The sequence below is a fragment of the Aspergillus ruber genome (assembly GCF_000600275.1).
Source record: "Aspergillus ruber CBS 135680 unplaced genomic scaffold scaffold00015, whole genome shotgun sequence".
In the NCBI taxonomy this organism is placed as follows: domain Eukaryota; kingdom Fungi; phylum Ascomycota; class Eurotiomycetes; order Eurotiales; family Aspergillaceae; genus Aspergillus; species Aspergillus ruber.
In genome coordinates, this window is record NW_024467311.1 from 22,450 (window position 1) to 36,187 (window position 13,738).

Sequence of the window (13,738 nt, forward strand, 5' to 3'; positions counted from 1 at the left end):
TGCCTTCACGACTCTCAACTGGGGTTCGTTTGGCAGAAATCAAGGTATGGAACAGGGTGTTTTGACTCTTCACCCCTTGTGCTAGAGACTAATGTTGGCCCTTATATGAATAATAACCAGAGCTATCACATCTTTGTGGCATGTAAGCATATCCGATTCGATTGCAGAAAAGCTACATTGTCCGTAGCAATAGAGATGGATGGTTGTAGATGCCAAGATAAAAGCTCTCTTATCTTTTCAGATCTTGGCGGAGATGCGCATCAATTTAGCTCCGATGGCGCTCTACTCTCATCTCAACATGGCAAAATAAAAAGAGATTTAAAACAGAATAATCTTGACTAAGAGAGACCTTAGGAAGCCTGCACTCTGAACATATTAGTAATAGGCCTGGTAGGACATGCAGAGTGAGGGAATGGATACGGAACATGGGGCCACCCCGCCATACAAAACCCCACGTCGGCTACAACTGAACGTCATCAAACAAACAACATCATCCATAGACCTAACTTGAACCTGATAGATATAGAGACGTTCTGATTGCAGCCATGTCGAGCCCTTCGCACCAGGGAATCCTCCACCAATATGTACGATTGATTTTTGTATCCCGGAAACATCTCCAACTAACAGCATGGCAGGCTCCCAGACTAACCGCATTCGAATTCACCTCCAACACCCCCAAACCGAACGCAATCCTCTTCATCGGAGGCCTCACAGACGGCCTCGGCACGGTCCCCTATGTGGCCCCACTGGCAAAGGCCCTCGAGCCAACCGACTGGTCCCTCTTCCACCTCCTACTCTCCTCCTCCTACGGCGGCTGGGGCGTCGGCAGTCTCGACCAGGACGTTGAAGAGATTGCGCAATGTGTGAAATATGTCCAGGAGCGCAAGCCCTCCGGAAAAGTCGTGATCATGGGCCACTCCACCGGAAGCCAGGATGTGCTGCACTACCTGCACACGCCCAACCCCGTTCCGCAACGCCCTGACGAGTTCCAGGGAAGATTGAAACATCTTACCCGCCCGGAACTCGATGGTGCTATTCTCCAAGCTCCCATGTCAGATCGTGAGGGATTGGAGGCTCAGCTCAAGGCTGACGAGGGAACGGCGATGGGGAACGAGGCACGGGCTGCATTTGACCAGCTCGTTGCGTTTGCAAGACAGCAGCCATACACTATTGGTGACTACCAGCAGAAACTAGACGCTCTTTTGCCGATGAATCTCACAGCGAAGGCCGGGTTCCCTGCTGACACACCTCTTAGCGCGCGGCGTTTTATGAGTCTGGCGAGTCCGGATAGTCCTGAGAATCCTGCGGAGGATGACTTGTTTAGTTCTGATTTGACGGATCAGCGGTTAAAGGAGACGTTTGGGGTTGTTGCGGAGCGGGGGCTGCTGAAGACGAAGATGATGTTCCTGTACTCGGGCAATGATGAATATGGGGCGCCGTGGGTTGATAAGGCGAAGCTGATGCAGAGGTGGAAGGAGGCTGCGAATGCTGGAGGTGTTGAGAAGTATGATTCTGAGGGCAGTGCGGTGATTCCCGGTGCCAGCCACAATGTCAAGGCTGAAGGACAGGATGAACTGATTGCTCGGGTGACTCGTTACTTGACCAGTCTTTAAAGAAGTCCAGATGCAGATTATTTTTTATTTTTATTTTTTTTTTACTCTAGTGTACATACTAAGAAACGGAACGTGAAACCCTGAGCCAATAAACCATGAACAGAAACACCGGACCAAACGGGTATATAAATCAACCTCCATGGCAATAGATATACCAGGGGAGACAAGTTAAACCTTCAACCACAACGAAAACACACCCTTCAGGTACTCCACAATTTCCGAACCACCCAGCTTACTCTCACCGTACAACCGATCCACAAAAGTGATCGGACACTCAGCAACCTTGTACCCCATCGCCTTGGCCCGCACCATCATCTCCATCTGAAAACTGTATCCCTTACTCTGAGTACTATGAATAACCTTCTCCAACACACTCTTCTTATACAACCGGAAGCTCCCCGTCAAATCACTCACACCAGGCATGAGCATCACATCCGCGATCAAATTGGCCGTCCTCGAAGTGAACTTCCGGAACAAATCCCATCCGTAGACACCGCCCTTGATTTCGTTGCGGCTCGCGTACCGAGTCCCAGTGACAATATCCGCGTCCGTCTCCTTCTGAATGCCCACCATGGCGGGAATGAACTTGGGGTGGTGGCTGAAGTCGGCGTCCATGATGATAACAAAGTTGCCCGTGGCGAATTGCAGGCCGTGCACGTAGGCGGTTCCAAGACCGAGTTTGCCGGCGCGTGGCTTGAGGACGATGTGTTCGGGGCCAAAAAGGGTTTGCAGTTGTTTGGCGACTTCGAGGGTGCCGTCAGGGGAACCGTCGTCGACGATGATTACTTCCCAGTCGAGGTTGCTGGAAACAATCGCGTTAGCAGGAGCTCAATTGGGTATGATGATAAGCACAAAAAAAGAAAGGGAAGAGCATACTTCTCCCGGAACGTCCTCTCCAGAAGCCAGCACATAATAGGGAGATTGCGCCGCTCATTGTAGGTCGGGAGAATGACGGAGTACTTGTTCTTCATGGCGCCCATTTTGACCGGTAATTAACAGGTTGTTCAATCAAGCCGAACAAATTAGGTATAGCAAAGACAAGCGCGTGCAACAATGGAACGGGGGGTTGCGGTAATCGAAGAACGGACTCCTGAGCGAGATCGAGACAACTTGTTTGAGCGGAGAACGGAGGATCCGCGTTCGGCCATTAAGGTACCAGACAACGTGACTTGTTTCTGGGTGGACCAATGAGGTTTTTACTTCTATGTACCTAAACCAAATATGAAGACGCTCCTATTTGAATCATTGAAGCATTGAATCTATGCGACCGTCCCCTGCTGCGCCTGGATTACAAAGTACCGAACAGATATTCTGCCTGGTTGGCATGACATTAAGGCAACGATTTGCTCTAACTATTGGTGACCGACAATGACGCAAATTGGACTATCATTTAACATTACAACCAGTAGTAATTAGACATATCCCTATGTAAAACAAACCCTCACCAGGGTATAACAACAAAATTTCTCACATACCACATCCTCATCTATATATCTCCTGATTAGAACCCCTTCTGCACCTTCCCCTCATCCGTAATCTGATTATACGATCGGTCATGCCTCTGCTCAACTCCCCTGTTATGCTCCTTCACATCCTCCGGGATATCCTTCCGACGATGTCCCTCATCATCCACATTTGGCGACTGCTTCCCAGTAGTAATAGTCGGATGTGCTTTATTCGACGGCTCGCGCTGGATCTGGTGTGCTTCAGACTTCTCGGGGTCCTTCGGTGCGCCGGGCGCAGTTGAAGAGTAAGGTTGCTGGGATTCGGCTTCGGCTTGGGGGTCGGAGCGGGAGGGGGAGGAAGGGGATGTTGGACTGGAGCCACCGGTAGATTCTTGAGAGGAAGTTGAGGAGGATTTGGTGTCTGGGGGTGGAGGGCCTGTTACTGGTGTCAAAGAGTTATTCGTAGATGGATGGATGGGTGGTGTGGACTTACCTGGATGTTCCTTTGCACGTGAAATGTCGGACTTCGCAGGGCTTTTCTCGTATCCTCCGTAGGCGCTTTGGCCGTAGAATCGCAACGAGGGAGACTGGATGGTTGTTCGGAAAACAGCACGAAGCATTGGGACGTTAGTTGTCCTCAAAAGAGAGTATGCTCTCGGAATTGGGTTCATCGTCGACGGTTGATGTGGTGGTTACCCGTCGTTGTTCTGTTTTAGATGGTTGTAGACGGTTGTAGGTCTGTTGTGCTCAATTGTAAAACGGAGCAACTACTTTTTCATGAATGCTGAAAGAGAGAAGTGATTATTCTTATTATACTATAACGGGTAGGCCTTCTGGTGGCGTAATTGACGCCAACGGCGATGACGTTTCAACCGTGTCATACTCGTCAACCCTTCATTTCATCAACCAAACCAGAACAGGAACCCGGAGCAATGGAAGAGAAAGGTGCTATTAATTAAAGGAAATTAATAAGCGTTCATTAGAATATATCCCAAATAGAGTAGACGATGGTTGCCCTTTCGGGCTAAGCTGGCGTACGAGTACGCTATACCAGGACTGTGCATAGGTTTACTGAAAATGACGAGTGCATGTAAACCCATTCATTGGATTGAAATCGATCAATATCTCCGATGAAGAGACTAAAAGAGTAACAACATAAAAGATAGACAGTGCTTGGCCAATTCCGAAAGTGCCTGGGCCGCACCACGCCTTTCCCCGATAAACGCCGTCAGAATCTGTCTCGCAGATAATAATAAGGAACAGAAGCTCAAGTCCCTGGGAAGAGAAACGTGAAAAAAAAAAAAAAAAAAAAAAAAAAAAAAAAAAAAAGAGAAAAAGAAAAAAGAAAAGAAAAAGAAGAGAAGCTTAAACCTAGCCGCGTTGTCAAGCAACAGAATGATGCGAAGCCATAGAAAGGAACAGATAGATGTTAAAAGCCAACAAGAGACGCCATAGTCAAAATGAGAAGAAGGAATAATCAGACCAAGACACGCAACAGAACACTATGTCAATCGTTCGTATGCACATTAAAAGAAAGATTGCAGCTGTTTCCGAAACCGCCCTTTGATAACGCCGACGCCATGATCCCCCAGAGGCAACCCTTTTTTGGTACGATGATGCATGCTCTCTATCCTTGCTGATACTTTTTTTGAAGGGAAAAAAAGGCCAGAAGTATGAGAAACTATCGTCAGAGCTTGGTGAATTAATCTGTCAAAGAGGCACAATAACACGCGCTTTCATATTCCGCTTTTGCGGTATATGTTTGGGTAGCACTGCCATCGCCCTTGAGTGTTGTTGTCGGAGTTGGCTCGACCTCGTGGACTTGGATCGTGGCTGGAGAATATGTACGAACATCTCCACTGCCCAGCACTTCCATTTGTTGGCAGTATGGTGCCTTAGCCTCTGGGTAGTCACGCTTCTCCCCCATCTTGATTCTGCGAGGATAACTGGGAAGATCGCTGCTCTGTGTTGTAGCGCCGTGGCTGGGGGTCTCGGTGGCCGTGTCGTACGTCAATGTGGCGGTGGAACTATAGTGAGACTCCCGACTCGTCTCATTGACGTAGAGGAAGAACTCCAAGACCGTGGCATTCCACCAACAAAACCAAGGCTTCTCGCCAGTCTGTGTCGCCTGCTTCCGACTGAGCGAACTAGCCAAAATGTCCGATTCAGAGATTGATCGTTTCGACGACGACGATGATGATGATGACACTGAGCTTGACGAAAATGTGTCCTGAGGAAGAACAACCAACTTATCAAACAAGGCGTAGAAAAACAGAGCTGGGCCCATGCTGTAATCGCTAGTGTCCATCACGTAACTCAACGATTGGGTTTGATCGTTCAAGAGGGGTGCCTGAGCACCGTATGCCATGGACGACGGATCAAAAGGCTGAGAAGGAAAGGTGACGGTGTGTCTACTACTATTTCCATCAACCTCAATAGGGATTCCGCCTTGCGACTGGCAACTCCACGCCATTCTGTAATCTGGATCGGAGATGCAGAACTTGGACTGGTTTCTGAGATCGGTCGGAATTATGTATGAGCCAGTGGGGACAGACTTGAGTTTAGCTGGGATAGTCGATATCGGGGTCGCATCCGATTTGGGCGTCGCAGTTACGGTGACAATATTGGGCCCCTTTGGCTTTGATTTCTCCTCGTCTGCCGCCTTCCGTGCCCCTAGCACCCCGCCAATGGCACCACCGATACTGGCTGCCACCACCATGACGGTTACGACCAAAACGATCGTCCATACAGGCAGCCCGCAACATGCCCTCTTTTTACCCTTGCTTTTCAACTTCTCCTCAAACGCCATCACGCCTGAAACAGGAGCTGTTTCGGCACCGATATTGTTCCCTTGATCGCCGTTATTGTTGTCATTGTTGTTGTTGTTGTTGTTGTTGTTGTTGTTGTTGTTGTTGTTGTTGTTGATGATGTTGTTGTTATCATTTGCTGCTTGTTGTTCCGGCAGCATCGTCCTTGATGACACATCCGACATTTGCTGGACCCCTAGCCCTTGCTCGAGACCACCAGTAGCATTGGGAATTCCATCACGCGGGACTTCAGTCTCGCCAATGGGCTCAACAAATCCATCTTCAATCTTTGGAGCCGCATTCTCGGGATAACGGGAGTAAGGAGGAAGTTGCTCTGTGTGTCCATCGGGACCAATAAGATCCCCCACATCATCGTCTGCACGACCTGGTGGCCTTTGGTAGGCTTGATTATGTCCGGGAAAGCCGAGGGGTATCACAGTTGGATTAGTTAGGGGGGTTGCGATAGTACCTGCCAAGGGAGAGTCTATGGGAGTATCAAGGCCTTCTTCCAGCACAACATTCTGCGAATACATGGCATATGGATGTTGTGGCGCGGTCGTATCTCCTAGGGGACGGTCCATGGGGCGAACTGTTGAAGTCGTCGTCACACTCGGAGAACGACTAACACCAACTTGAGGATACATGGCGTAGGGATGACTAGGACCGGTGGCCCCGGTATAAGGACTTAGGGCTCTTGGGGGCATCGAGAAACGGGAAGAGGTGCTCTGACTGCGCTGTGTAATGGAAGGGGTGTTGGTATTAATGGAGGCTATTGAATCGCGGTTGTTGTGGGAGGCGTCCAGCACCCCTTTCTGGGGCAAACTCGAGCGGTTGGGATCGTCGAAGGACACACGGGCCTCATCGCCAAAAGGATTTTCTGTTGGTTGCAATTCATTTGATGGGTCGTCGTATGATTTCCCAGGAGGTGGCTGGTTTGTACGGAGAGTATGAGAGGAGGCGATCGAGGAAACGGAAGGACTTCGAGGAGTAAGGGTGGTCTGCTCAGAATCGACCGGTTCCAGCGAGTATTCATCCGAGAAGACATTGGGGTTTGCAGATTGACCGGAAGGAGTATGGTGATGCATTGAATCGGTATCCTGGCCTTGGAAAGACTCGCGCTGGGATTGAGAAGATCGCGAGAGCGAACGAGAATGGTCGGAAGGTGGTCGCCCAGACATGGCGTTTACGCACAGCCCTGTCGGGCTTCCTGGGTATTTGGTCCGGTCAGTCCTTCAGAAGGAGATAAAAACAGTCAGTCACCTAGGCGTAGGCAAAAGACTGGAGGTTGGAGGTTTAGACGGTCGGTCGGTCGGTCGGTCGGTCGGGAGGCGACGGGAGCGAAGATGGGGCGATTCAATACTGTAGTGGAAAGGCGGTTGTGTAATCGACCGTACGATCGAAAATGAGAGCCGTGAATTTCGTTAAGAAGAAAGCCAGAAGACAACTGACGATAACGATATAATATCTGGTTGGTGAATTGAGGGCGTTCAAGAGGCTGTAGAGAGACGGAGGGAGTTGAGAGAGTTGAAAGAGGGAGAGAGAGAAAGGATGGGTGGAGAGAAAGACAGGCTAAACCCAACTGGGCGGCGACGAAACTAGCGACTCGGTCTTTTGGTGCACAGATTATGGGCTTTCACTTGGGTTAGAGTAAGAGAAATGCATGTAGAGCAGTCAGAAAAATCGGGATAAAATCAAGAGAATATTCACATTGTTGTTATTACCACGATCATTACTATGTAGTCCTATTCTTCTTCGATTGGATTAACTGTGCCTGATCTACTGTGGTGTATTGTCATGATAGATTACATACAGGCGGGTATTACAAAAAAAAAAAAAATACAGGGTACCATACCAGTACCACCACTAATTCCTACAAGTGTATTTCGCCACTTTCACTGCATTCATACAAGTACGCAAAATATAGAGTACTTCAAGATGCTACATTGATTTTATTCCGTATATTATTATGTATGTAGAGTATACTCCAATTTATATGTATCAGCTATTCTTGTGAAGGCGATTCAGTGCTTCTATAAATACATGACGGTGCAGGGCGAGCGAATCATGAATGCTCCTGAGTTTCTCTAAACCAATAATTGATCCTGCTCTGCACGGTACAGGCATGTATCGCAGAACTGTTGTTTCGCATCGCTGCCAATCATTCTTTTTCTTTCTAATCGATGTCATACATCTCAGCCAAATAACGAGTCTCTGCAATGTGAATTGCGTGTATACTACTGGTTGGTATTTCATTCCTGTTCGCAATCCAACCCTCCACCGGATTCGGCAAACATAGGCTCTGTGCAAGTGAAAAATGGCCGGAAAAATCATATGTCGGGACCCTGCAGACTTGGTCAGGGACGGCCGATGGACGAATAGCGCAGGCTGAATGGCCCACTGGTCGCTTCGATGACCACATGGAAGAAGCCACAAAATGTGTTCGGTCTCCATATCCTGCTCGCATCGTTGTACTGACCATGGTACGTGGGATGCTATGTACTGATTCAGAAAGGCTCGACCTGGTACCGGAGGTCGAGAACAATAGTCTTTAGTAGTTTTATGGTTGCTGCCTCTCCTGAGAACATAGAATTCGCGTATCAGAGTGCACGTCCGGATCGTTGAAGTTTGAAGAGATCGGCAATCAGCGGTTCATCACTTCATCGCGTCCATAAGACTGACTGTATTGCGATAAACAAGGTCAAAGTCAACCCTATTTTGCCTTCCCTGTCCCCTCTCCTACTTTATTGTTGTATTTTTCTTTATTCTCTCACTTCCTTGCAACTCCTGTCTCACTGGTACTAGTCGCAACATGTTACCACCGGCTCTTGACCAAAAAAGCCTATGGTACTCCGTACTCCATGCTCCATACAATGCCGACAAACCGCCGAATTGGGTCCTCGGAGCCCTCCCGTATGGAGTATTGTATCCCAGAGTTTGCGACAACGGTGCATCACCGGTTCTGCAAGGAACAAGTCTCCATGCAAAGTCTGTAAATCTTATTTCTGAGCAATAGAACCACAAGACGGTTTCATGGGTTGGATCTATTGCGACCCAAAGTCAGATAGAACAACAAATAATCGTGCAAGGTCATACCAGTACCGTTTTTGAACCCACCCACTAGAAAGAAACTGTGGGACAGAAAATTCCATGCCATACCATAAGGCCGTGTTTTGTTCCTTTAATGCTCCAATTGGAATACAAATCGAGAATGCTTTACCTGGTATCCTTGGTTGTGCGAGAGGCCATGATCCATTTGGAAACAAGGTATTGAATCCTCCTCGTGGGCCTGGCACGAAACACGACGACTCTCTGCTCTGGACGCTGGGCCAGGTCTCACAAGCCTGCCAATTCGGAAGCGAAGCATGCCATAATGTAAAACAACTGTCCGATAATAGCCGCAGGTCTTTTCTAGAGATTGAAACGGCTTGAATTTTAGTGATGAGCAAAAAAACATGGAGATGTCTGTAATATCTTAAGGACTGACTGGCGCTGTTCCCGTCGGGATTCATACTGCTCTGCATTGGCTAGATACCTTGCCAAAGAGGGTAAGGTACTACTGGGTTAGCACAGAATGCCGAATGCCCTTCCTTACATCTCTGTCCATACATTCTCCCAGTCTGTTCTGAATGGCTATCATACACAAATACTAGACTCGCCAAGCCAACTGTAGGGTCTAAATGAGGCATCCCAGCAGTTGTCTGTTATTCTGTGGTCACTTCTTATTGGAGATATCAGCCATGAGCTTTAAACCGAGAATTCTTAGAGAATTACAGAATATCGTTCTTCGAATAACGGTTCATATAACGAGTTGTCTCTATGAGCCAGCTAAGTCTCTCCGCAGTAGCCAGTGTTGTCTATGCGGTATCAAAGCAATAACAAGTACGGATTAAGCTCTCTAAAAACATCGAAGAATATTAATAGCAAACCTGTGGCTTTCTTATGTGTCGGCCATTCAGGTGCAAGGAAGACAGCGGATGATTTTCCGTTCCCGCCCGACCTAATTGAGACCGCTGCCCATCCACCAACACTCAATCGCAAGCGCGCCCGCACAACACTTATCGCTGCGCATCGCAACTTCCACCAGAATGCCCGACGATTCAAAACCAAAAGACTTCCCCGATATATCCGCCAAACTTTCTGCGCTCCCTAAGAAATCCGTCTTCGAACGCCAAAAAGCCGAAGCAGAGGCAAAGCGCGCCCGCGAACAAGCCGAGACCGCCGCCGTTTACGAGGACTTTGTCAAGTCATTCGAGGATGACAACCAGGAACCAGGTCGATTCCCGACAGAGGGAAGGGTGAACGCGCCGGGGAATTTCAATAATAATAGGAATTCGGGGTTTGGAGGTCCTGCAAAACGACATTTCACCAGCTCCGGTCCGCGCAGTAGCGGTCCCGGAACTCTGGGACCACCTCCGCCGTCACTTTCTCGAAAACGTACACACGATGGATTTCCTTCCTCTCAGCTGAATCGGGACTCAGGGTCTGGGGTGTCGGGATTTGGTAATACGGGCACCGGAACGGCTGCAGCATTTGGTGCTTCGGACGAGGAGGAGGAAAGGACTACAGATACGAAGGAGGCCGAGAGGGCGGCTGCTAAACCTACGTTATATCTGGCATCTTTACCTCCGGGGACGTCTCCATCGGTGATTAAGTCGTTGGTTCCGTCGACTTTGGTTGTTGATGGTGTCAAGATTTTACGGCCGCCCAGTCAATCATCGACGGATCGGAAATCGGTGTCCGCCATTGTGACTCTGGTGAATGAGTCTGCAGCGTCTGATATAGACAGTGCTGTTAGCGCACTTCAAAATAAATATCTAGGTTGGGGGTACAATCTTTCTATCACTCGCCATCTCTCTTCAGCCGCAATCAGCTCCTCTATGCCTGTGACTATCGGTCTGTCGTCGACAACATCTCTTCCATTCGGCGCCAAAAACATCCCACAAAACCCTGGAAGAAGTTTGAGTCGTGCCCCACCACCTGGATCTCGTGGATTCGCTCCTCCGTCTTCATATGGGCCAGCATACGGTAGAGGCGGGCCGTCAACGCGAGTTGAAGTGAAAACACCATCAGACCTGAAACAACTCAAATTGATTCACAAGACTTTGGAAAATTTGCTGGACTTTGGCCCGGAATTCGAAGCATTACTCATGAGCAGACCAGAAGTACAAAGAGACGAGAAATGGGCCTGGCTCTGGGATCCCAGAAGTCCTGGTGGTGTTTACTATCGATGGAAGCTATGGGAGATCCTAACCAACACCCAATCTAGAGAGGCTAGACGAAGGACTTCCGAGAAAGCCTCAATGATCTTCGAAGATGGGCCGAGTTGGCTCTTTCCGGAGACAGATACTAAATTCGAATATACAACCCGCATGGACGAGTTTGTCTCGGATGAGGACTACAATTCTTCTGATGAGGAACACTCTGATACAGAAGAAGACAGGCGGAACGCTGGTGGCGCGCCATCAGCTGATGGATTAAGCGGCGCCAACGAAGGATTGAGTTACATGAATCCTCTTCAAAAGGCCAAGTTAACATATCTTCTTGCTCGACTACCTACAACCCATGCAAAGTTACGGAAAGGCGATGTTGCACGTATCACAGCGTTTGCGATCGAACACGCGGGAGCGGGTGCTGATGAAGTCGTCCAAATGATTGTTTCCAACATCCTCAGTCCTCTTGCTTACACAGGAGCGAACCCGGATCGTGAAATCGAAAAGGACATCGCAAGAGGGGAGGACCTTAACGATGACAACGGATCGAGTGAGAAACCGACTCAAACTCGACCATTATCCTCCAAAGTGGATACGTCGGCTGCTAAGCTTGTTGGCTTGTACCTTATTTCTGACATCCTCTCGTCTTCAGCTACTAGCGGCGTCCGGCACGCATGGAGATACAGGCAACTCTTCGAATCGGCACTTAAGTCAAATCAAGTTTTTGAGCATCTTGGCCAACTGGAGAAAGATCTAAAATGGGGTCGACTCAAAGCAGAGAAGTGGAAACGAAGCATTGAAAACCTCTTACACCTGTGGGAAGGATGGTGTGTTTTCCCGCAGGGAAGCCAAGAACACTTTGCACATGTATTCGATAAACCGCCGCTTACCGAAGAAGAGCAACGCGAAGAAAGAGAGAAAGCTGAAGCTGAACGGGCTTCCAACGCATTTGCTAAGGGAAAGAGTAGGTGGAAGACTCTTGATGAGGAGGCGGCAGCAGCACCAGGGAAATTTGATCCCAGTCGACCTCCCATCATGGATCCGAACCGGATGGATATCGACCAGGAACGGGTTACTTCTTCTATCAACCAAGCGGACTTTGATGGGGAGTCGCTGAGTGACCTTGACGGTGTTCCCATGGAAGACAGTGATCTGGAGGAAGAAGCACCAGATGGCGAACCTATGGAGGATGAGCCGCCGGATCAGAAGGCAGAGGGGTCTGAGGACAAGCCATCTGAGCAGCAGCAGCAACAAGAGCCAGCGCCGGAGCCTCAGCGTCCTGCACGAAAGCCACGACCCAAGGCAGAGGACATGTTCGCAGATTCTGACCCGGAATAGTTTTAGTATTCTATTATATTGTGCGGATCATGAGAATAATGATAGTTTATATTTTACAATCTATACGGCAGCTAATTATGCTTTTCTGTTGGGCGTTTCTTTTCTGCCCCACAACTCCGCCAAATGCAATCACTGCCCTCTCCTCTCTTTTCTCTTCTCCTCTCATTTCGCATCACATTCATATATACCCTTAGTTTTTCTGTCCTTTTTGATCTATTTCAGACACAGAGACAGACACACGTCCTCTTCTCTACAAAATGGCCGGTAAGTTTTTAGCTCGTTTGTCGCGATACGAAATGTGCCCTCTCGTTCTGTTTTGCTGCCCCTCCTCAGCCTCCCCCCACGCCTGGAATCTGTGATGCAGTATAGTCGCATATGCGCAAATGATCTAGGACCATACATATGGATCTAAGCTAACATACATTTCGTTTTCTTGTTATAGACTTCAGAAACATCGCTGGTACGTAAGATCCTCTGTCCACTGTCATCAATAAGGCACCGAAGCAACATGTGGAGGGATGAGTACATGGATGGAAGGAATAAAAAATCTGACACGGTCACGCAACAACAGAGCAGTTCGTTCAGTTCTACTACAACACCTTCGACAATGCCCGGGGCAACCTCTCTGGTCTCTACGTACGCTGAAACCTCAATGGATACAAACACATGGTGTTGCGAAAAGTGATTAAAATACTGACGATTGGAATGCTACAGCGTGAGCACTCTATGCTCACCTTTGAGACCGAGTCGCTTCAGGGTGCTGGTCCCATTGCCGAGAAGTTAATTGTGTGTTCGCCTGCTTATGAAACCTTGCTGATGTATGCGGAACGATGCTGACTCGGTTCCAGAGCCTTCCTTTCGCCAAGGTTGCTCACCAAGTTTCGACCCTTGACGCTCAGCCTTCCAACGAGCAGGGCGGTATCTTGGTCATGGTCACCGGTGCTCTTCTGGTATGGCCCCATATCCTACCGTCCGAAAATGCTTTCGCGTACTCGAACTAATCATGAATCCTTGGGATACAGATCGACGAGGAGCAGCGCCCCATGAACTACACCCAGACCTTCCAGCTCCAGCCTGACGGCAGCGGCAGCTACTTCGTCTTCAACGACATCTTCCGCCTGGTCTACGGATAAATGGGATCGCAGATGTTGGATCTATAGTCGGTTGAAGAAAAAATTTGAAGCGTCAAACAATCAAGGATCATTAAGCTGTTCTTACTCTACACTCCGTTTTGGAGATACGACCGTGCATGAAATAATAGTCTCATTCTAGAAGCCAATTGATTACTCGCAGGATTGGCTTCGTTTACAGTAGATCTCTTTAAC

General features: G+C 48.7%; 6 protein-coding genes across 6 annotated transcripts; 3 read left to right on the plus strand and 3 right to left on the minus strand.

Annotated features, from left to right (window-relative positions):
* Window positions 1–545: 545 nt before the first annotated feature.
* Window positions 546–1,613, plus strand: EURHEDRAFT_457281 (uncharacterized protein; the record flags this gene model as incomplete). The annotated part of the gene is made up of 2 exons (XM_040784419.1): window positions 546–584; window positions 636–1,613. The coding sequence occupies 2 exons, from the start codon at window positions 546–548 to the stop codon at window positions 1,611–1,613; spliced, it is 1,017 nt and encodes a 338-aa protein (XP_040638243.1).
* A 168-nt stretch (window positions 1,614–1,781) lies between these two features.
* On the minus strand, window positions 1,782–2,593 carry EURHEDRAFT_403110 (dolichyl-phosphate beta-D-mannosyltransferase; the record flags this gene model as incomplete). The annotated part of the gene is made up of 2 exons (XM_040780190.1): window positions 1,782–2,415; window positions 2,490–2,593. The coding sequence occupies 2 exons, from the start codon at window positions 2,591–2,593 to the stop codon at window positions 1,782–1,784; spliced, it is 738 nt and encodes a 245-aa protein (XP_040638244.1).
* A 292-nt stretch (window positions 2,594–2,885) lies between these two features.
* EURHEDRAFT_386776 (uncharacterized protein) lies at window positions 2,886–3,882 on the minus strand. Its single transcript, XM_040779696.1, has 2 exons — window positions 3,552–3,882; window positions 2,886–3,494 (listed from the first exon to the last, which is right to left on the minus strand). The coding sequence occupies exons 1-2, from the start codon at window positions 3,727–3,729 to the stop codon at window positions 3,115–3,117; spliced, it is 558 nt and encodes a 185-aa protein (XP_040638245.1). The 5' UTR covers window positions 3,730–3,882; the 3' UTR covers window positions 2,886–3,114.
* An 878-nt stretch (window positions 3,883–4,760) lies between these two features.
* Window positions 4,761–7,043, minus strand: EURHEDRAFT_403112 (uncharacterized protein; the record flags this gene model as incomplete). The annotated part of the gene is made up of 1 exon (XM_040780191.1): window positions 4,761–7,043. One exon carries the CDS (start codon window positions 7,041–7,043, stop codon window positions 4,761–4,763), a length of 2,283 nt encoding a protein of 760 aa, XP_040638246.1.
* Window positions 7,044–9,950: 2,907 nt separating this feature from the next.
* EURHEDRAFT_378022 (SURP domain-containing protein) lies at window positions 9,951–12,413 on the plus strand (the record flags this gene model as incomplete). The annotated part of the gene is made up of 1 exon (XM_040779027.1): window positions 9,951–12,413. The coding sequence occupies one exon, from the start codon at window positions 9,951–9,953 to the stop codon at window positions 12,411–12,413; it is 2,463 nt and encodes an 820-aa protein (XP_040638247.1).
* Window positions 12,414–12,670: 257 nt separating this feature from the next.
* On the plus strand, window positions 12,671–13,546 carry EURHEDRAFT_403114 (nuclear transport factor 2 family protein; the record flags this gene model as incomplete). The annotated part of the gene is made up of 6 exons (XM_040780192.1): window positions 12,671–12,677; window positions 12,856–12,873; window positions 12,985–13,049; window positions 13,128–13,199; window positions 13,262–13,363; window positions 13,436–13,546. The coding sequence occupies 6 exons, from the start codon at window positions 12,671–12,673 to the stop codon at window positions 13,544–13,546; spliced, it is 375 nt and encodes a 124-aa protein (XP_040638248.1).
* Window positions 13,547–13,738: the final 192 nt, after the last annotated feature.

Bases quoted from the DNA above. Each gene is read 5' to 3' on its own strand.
- EURHEDRAFT_386776 (XM_040779696.1), bottom strand. From the start codon at position 3,729: ATGAACCCAATTCCGAGAGCATACTCTCTTTTGAGGACAACTAACGTC. The intron at 3,495-3,551 runs GTAAGTCCACAC...CACCAGTAACAG, and splicing joins ACGTGCAAAGGAACATCCAG to GCCCTCCACCCCCAGACACC.